The 7,257-nt window shown below is 36.4% G+C and overlaps 1 protein-coding gene across 1 annotated transcript in view; it reads right to left on the reverse strand.

Moving 5' to 3' along the window:
• The window catches only part of RAD51 (RAD51 recombinase), a 38,479-nt gene that overhangs the window by 27,475 nt on the left and 3,747 nt on the right, over positions 1 to 7,257 (reverse strand). Inside the window, exon 2 of the mRNA XM_007940443.2 lies at positions 5,488 to 5,625. Within this exon, the coding sequence (XP_007938634.1) occupies positions 5,488 to 5,625 (138 nt within the window). The remainder of the gene's footprint in view (positions 1 to 5,487; positions 5,626 to 7,257) is intronic.

Below are 7,257 nucleotides of genomic sequence, written 5' to 3' on the forward strand. Positions count from 1 at the left end.
ATCCTACTTCCGTAGTGATACTGCCTCAGAAACCCAAGGAGGGGTCGCTATGAGTCGGGGCCGACTCGACGGCACATAACAACAACAACAACATAGCTAGAGTGACAAAGAAAAAGAGAAGACTTAAAACATCAAAATCAGGAATGAAGGAAGGGATATATTACCAACCTTACAGAATAAAGAACTATATGCCAACTAATTAGATAACTTAAATGGTCAAATTCTGAGAAAGTCACAAATTTCTGAAACTGAAGAGAAAGAAAATCTGAATAGATTTTGTTGTTGTTGTTATGCGCTGTTGAGTCAGACCCAACTCATAGCGACCCCTCCTTGGGTTTCCAAGGCAGTATCACTACAGAAGTAGATTGCCACATCTTCCTTCCGAGGAGTGGCTGGTGGGTTTGAACCACCAACCTTCTGGTTAGCAGTCAAGTGCCTTAGGCACTATGCTACCAGAATAGATTTTAGTAATAGTAAATAGAGATTTATGTAGTAATTAAAAAACTTCCCACAAAGAAAAAGATCAGTGAGCAGCTGAGAGTGGGTCTGTAGTATACTCTAAGCTTCTACATACTAAACAGCCACTTGAAAATTCATTACAATGTTCATATTACAGCCTTGTAAATATAATTCATTGTAGAACCAAATGGTATACTAGAAATACAATTTATCCTCTAAAGTTCCAATGTTACCAACCCTATGCCTCAAAGGTTTCTTACAATCAAATTCAATTCAAACATTTGTTTATGACATCAGTTTCAAAATCATGCCCCATTTTCCCTTGCTCCATTTTTGAACTATGTCTTTCTAGCATTTTCTGATTTTATCATTTAAGATTTCCCAACATCTCTTTCTTACTGTGAATTCTACTGGATCCCCTTCCACCCTGAAGACCTGCTAGCTATTATTCTGGGCCTTCCTTCACTGAGTTCCTTAGTTGAAACCACTATAACCTCCATCCTAGAAATCCCTCATTTTGGTAAAGTACTTCAAATAACTTCCTAAGAAAGAGTGATTTAGAGGAAAGCTTTCTGAATTCTTGCATTCCTGAACATGTTTTTATTTTGCTCTAACAAATTCTTAGGTGGTGTAGTTAATGTCTTTGGCTGCTAACCAAAATGCAAAATGTTGGAGGTTCAATTTCCCTTAGAAGTGCCTTGGAGAAAAGGCCTGGTAATCTACGCCCAAAAAGTCAGTCCTTGAAAACCTTATGGAACACAGATCTACTCCGATATACATGAGGTTGCCGTAAGTCAGAATCCACTTGACAACATTTTTTTTTTAAACGCCTGATTATTACTATCACTATAGAATCTGAGGTGTTGAAAGGTGTTGCTCCTAACTTGAAAGGTGTTGCTCTACTAGCTTCTACCATCCAGCATTCCTGATAAATATGCTGCTTTTCTGATTTTCTGTTCCTTTCGAGGTCACCTATTTTTTTCTCTCTGAAATCTTTCAGAATCTTCTCTTTATGCTTTGTATTCTGAAATTTCACACTGATATGTCTAGGTATGGGTCTCTGACACACCATGGGTTCTTTCTATTTAAGATTCTACTTCTTGTCAGCTCTGGGAAATAGTCTTATATTATTTCTTTGATAATTTCTTCCCTCTTCATTTCTGTGATCTCTCTACAACTTCTACTAGTTTGCAGGATGAGTAAAGATTAATGAGAATTAGGAAATAAAAAACTATAAATCTGTGTTGAACTCTGATTAATGAGATGTGTGCTAAGATATTTAAGGGGAATGATACTGATATCTAAACATTCTTTGAAATGCATAAAAAACAAAGCATCAAAGATGGATTGTTTGCTGGAAAAAGAGAGAGAAGGGCATGCTTAATCAAGTATATTAAAATGTTAATAACAGAGTCTAGGTGGTAGGTATGTGAGTGTTCACTGTAAAATTCTTTTAGCTTTGCCGTAAGCTCAAAAATTTTAAGAGCAGAATGTTGACAACTACCAAATCCTTATACACAAGGAACAGAATGAATGTCAAGTAAAAAAAAAAAAAAAAAAAGAAAGAAAGAAAGATTCATGCCAAATCTATCACGGTGGGCCAAAAAACATAGCTCAACAAAAGCCAATTACAATTATACTAAAGTTTGAAAATATGGAAAAAGCCACAGAAAAATCTGATACTTGAATGAATTATTTCATTTACAGTATCTTTTTCTCTCAATTATTCTGATTTATTCTGGAAATAGATTTTCTTATCTCCAATATGTTTCATTTCTTCACAATTGACATTAACGTATTTGAAGGGGTGGGGTGGAATATTCACAGTAACCAAACAACTCATCTTTAACATTGTTCAAAAGCAATAAAACAATCATAGTCTTTACTCAGAAAAAACAATATAAAGTGTCTGAATTCAATGAGTCCACATTGCATTATTTTAATTTAATTATTACAGGTTTATACTTATGTGTTCCCAAACCAACGTGCTAATTTGATTTCTAAAACTAAGGTCTGATAAGGCATAAGCATTTATTTGTTCAGTCACTACAACTGATGCCCAGAAATGAGGGAAAAATAGACTTTAGGGACCCCTACTGGCTCAATCAGTCACAAAACTATCTTTTGAAGAAGTTTTTGGGATCAGAACTCTCCCAATTAAGTTACTGCTTCAACAAATATTTCTTTATTTGAATAATCCAATAAATAATACTTCATACTTCACAGATGGCAATATCTTTACTGTTCGGCCATAAATCAAGAATTTAACCGTATCTGGGCCCTGACCAAAAAACTCATAGGTTAAGGAGAAGTATTAAATAAATGCCTGGAGTATTATCTCTATCAGTGTTTAAAAACTCAAAACTCTTAGTGTAAGAATACCTAATAAAAGAAAATTAACTGGGTTATATGGATTAATGTATGCTGAGAGATTAAAAAAATAAACAAAAATTACAGATTTATTGTCCATGTGACTAAATCACATGGCAGAAATGCACTGAGGCTGCTCGTTAACAAAGGAAGCATTTTCTATTAAAGATTCTTTAGCTTTTAATAATACTTTTTCAGGGAAAATCTATCTGAAACTCTAACAGAAATCAATATAAAATACAAACATATAATCTTGTATTTATTTTACACTACATAAAACTCCAAGGCTAAAACTAATCAAATAGATTACTATATAAAAACCAAAGGAATAAATGCATAAAATAAAATGTAATCATGTGAAATTATGGGTGTAAAGGAAAGATAGGTGCTGTGGTAGTATAGTGCCTAAGGCACTTGACGGCTGACCAGAAGGCTGGCGGTTCAAACCCACCAGCCACTCCTTGGAAGGAAGGTTGGGCAATCTATTTCCATAGTTATTCTACTTTGGAAACCCAAGGAGGGGTCGCTATCAGTCTGGTCTGACTCGATGGCACATAACAACAACAACAACAACAACAAAGGAAAGATACACAGCAGGAAAAATAAATAGTAGTTGTAAAACATCGGAAGTGAATAAGGAAGGGCCACAGTATAACAGGATGAAAATAATTAAATTCTAGTCTTTGTTCTGCCACCGTTTCAATGACCTTGGATAAATAACTGAACCTCTTTGCCTAAGTTTCCTCAACTGTGAAACAGATACTGGCTCTATCCATCTTTCTCAGTATCATTATGAAGGCCAAATGAGAATGTATGTGAAAGTGATGGGATTTCACAGCTATATAAATAAGCTATTCGTAAGTGCCTACCATATTCACTTATGCTAGTAAAAATATTACTTTTATGTCATTTATTAAGGTGACAAAACAAAACAAAAAACTACATGATTTGAAATCACATTTCTTTGTCATTATTAAAGAATCTTGCCTGTGATAAATAGATGGCTTATATACAGTGAGAGTCTTATACAGAATTTTAATATTCAAATAATAAAAACTGCTTTTATATTTGAAAGTAGTATGTTTGCCATAGAAAATATAGAAAGTTAAAAAAATTGAAAGATAAAAACTGTCCATATTCTTACCATCTGTAAATAACAATATTTTAGTGCATTTATCCCCAGTCTATGTTCTATAAATACACACATACACACACATAGATACTGTTGTGTTGTTAGGGGCTATCAAGTCATTTCTGACTCAAAGTGATCCCACATATGACACAATGAAACACTGCTTGATCCTGTACCATCCTCACAATCACTGATGTATTTGAGCCCATTGCTGCAGCCACTGTGTCAATCTATCTTGTTCAGTCTTCTTCTTTTTCACTGACCCTCTACTTTACCAAGCATGATGTACTTCTCCAGAAACTGGTCTCTCCTGATAACATCTCCAAAGTACATGTGATGAAGTCTGGCCATCTTTGTTTCTAAAAAGCAATTCTGGCTGTACTTCTTCCAAGACAGATCTGTTCGTTCTTCTGGCAGTCCAGGTCTATTTAATATTCTTCGCCAACACCATGATTCAAAGGTATCAATTTTTCTTTCTTTGGTCTTCCTTGTTCACTGTCCAGCTTTTGCATGTATATGAGGCAAGTGAAAATAGTGTGGCTTGGGTCAGGGACACCTTAACACTCAAGGCGATGCCTATGCCTTTTAGCACCTTAAAGAGGTCTTTTCTAGTAGATCTGCCCAATGCAATATGTCATACACACACCTGCACGCATGCATACGCACATTTATACAACATACATACGAAAAAAAAAAAAAAAACCAACCCTAACTTACCTCCATGGAGTGATCCTGATTCATAGCAACCCCTCCTTGGGTTTCTGAGGTGGTATCTCTACGGAAGTAAATTGCCCAGTCTTCCTTCCAAGGAGTGGCTGGTGGGTTTGAACTGCCAGCCTTTTGGTTAGCAGTCAAATGCCTTAGGTACTATGCCAACAGAGCTCCTTTTATACACACACTAACTTCTAAAAACAAAATCAAGCCACAGACAGACAGACAGTTAACCTGCTTTCTTATTTCAGGAGCATTTCCCCATGTAAAAAATATTTTTCTAAACTGTTTTTAGGAGCTCTGGTGGTGCAGACTGCTAATCTGCAAGCATCTGGCTGCTAATCAGGTCAGCAGTTTGAACCCACCAGCTGCTCTGTAGGAGGAAGATGAGGCAATCTACTTCCATAAAGATTCACAGCCTTGGAAACCCTATGGGGGGGCCGCTAAAAGCCAGAATTGACTTGATGGCAGTCGGTTTCTAAACTGGTTTTAGTGGTTGCATAAGGAATACATTTCTAAGGTATGAGATAATAATCTCTAGAAAGATAAGGAGGTACACATCACTCACTGCTCATAGGAGTGTAAACAGATAATCAATTCGGCAGTATTTGTGTTATACCCAATACTGTATTTCCCTACAGAAAATTTGAATTTATACAAGCAGGTATATACAAAGATAAACTAGTTAACTGTGGTTGCCTCTGAAAAGGGGAATAGGATGGTAAGAGAATGTGGGATAAAGGAAAAAGGACTTTCACTGTAAATCCTTCGGTATCACTCCCAGTAAGACCTCCCAACACCTAAGCTGTACTTACCAGAATTTTATCAGCTTTGGCTTCACTAATCCCTTTAATATTAATTAGCTCCTTCTTCGGTGCATAGGCAACAGCCTCAACAGTATGGAATCCAGCTTCTTCCAATTTCTTCACATCATTGGCATTTATGCCACATTGCTACAAAGAAAGAAGACCATGGATTAATTTAAACTTCATCTGTCAAACAGGAATAATATCTGTCCTACTTATATACAGTGTTCTGAAGAAATGTGATATAAACAAAAACTCTGAAAAGTGTACCCCATGAATGGGGATTCAATAACAAATTCCACCAGCCACTACATGGAAGAAAAATGTGGTCTGCTTCTATAAATATTATACCCTTGGAAACCCTATTGGGCAGTTCTAAGTCAAAAGGACTCAATGGTAATAGGTTAATAACAAACAAATGAACTTTTCTTTATAAAAATCAGTAATTTTACACTAATGCAAAGTCACATCTATTAAAAAGGATTTATTATATATTGGGATTAAACCAGTAACTCCCAGCCTTTTATGATTGTGAATCTAAATAAGCTTTGAAACCCTGGGCCATAAAAAAACCAAACCTACTGCCATTGAGTCAATTCTGACACACAGCAACCTTATAGGACACTTAAATCCAGTGTTTCCCAACATTTCCACGTAAAGTCCATACAGAAAATGTATTTTTGTTATTGTTAGGTGCCGTCAAGTTGGCTCCAACTCATAATGACCCTATGTACAAAAGAAGGAAACACTGCCCAGTCATGTGCCATTCTCACAATCCTTGCTACACTCGAGCCCATGATTGCCACTGTGTCAATCCATCTTGTTGAGGGTCTTCCCCCTTTTCACTGACCTTCTACTTTATCTACGATATCCTTCTCCAGGGACTGGTTCCTTCTAACAACATGTCCAAAATAGGGAAGATGAAGTCTGGCCATTTTTGCCTCCAAGGAGCATTGTGGCTGTACTTCTTCCAGGACAGATTTGTTTGTTGTTCTATTCTTCACCAACACCACAGTTCAAAGGCATCAACTCTTCTTCAGCCTTCCTTCTTCATTGTCCAGCTTTCACATGCATATGAGACAACTGAAAATACCATGGCTTAAGTTAGGTGCACCTTAGTCTTCAAAGTGACCTCTTTGCTCTTCAGCACTTTAAAGAGATCTTTTGCAACAGATTAGCCCAGTGCAATAGGACATCTGATTTCTTAACTGCTGCTTCCATGGGTGTTGACCGTGGATTCAAGTAAAATGAAATCTTTGACAACTTCAATCTTTTCTCCATTTATTGTGATGCTGCTTGTTGGTCCAGTTGTGAGAATTTTCATTTTCTTTATGTTACATATTGCAGATTGTATTCTTTAATCTTCATTAGTGAGTGCTTCAAGTTATCTTCACTTCCAGCAAGCAAGGTTGTGTTGTCTGCATATTACATGTTGCGAATGAGTCTTATTCCAATCCTGATATTACACTCTTTTTCATAGAGTCCAGCTTTTACACTATTCTGGAGTAAAGAGATAAGGCTGTGCCAAAGCTGGGGGGATCACCATCTTGGCATATCAACTCTTTTATAGCATGATTGAGAAGCTCTCCTCTAAATTAGTGATGTTAAGACTGGGGAAAATTGGCAGAAGACATGAATAGACACTTCACCAAGGAGGATATTCAAGCGGCCAACAAACATATGAAGAAATGCTCACGATCATTAGCCATTAGAGAGATGCAAATCAAAACAACAATGAGGTACCATCTTGCTCCAGCACTAATAGCAAAGTTCAACAAG

This window comes from Orycteropus afer, unplaced genomic scaffold (genome assembly GCF_000298275.1).
Source record: "Orycteropus afer afer isolate SDZICR_OR568_19922 unplaced genomic scaffold, OryAfe1.0 scaffold00068, whole genome shotgun sequence".
In the NCBI taxonomy this organism is placed as follows: domain Eukaryota; kingdom Metazoa; phylum Chordata; class Mammalia; order Tubulidentata; family Orycteropodidae; genus Orycteropus; species Orycteropus afer.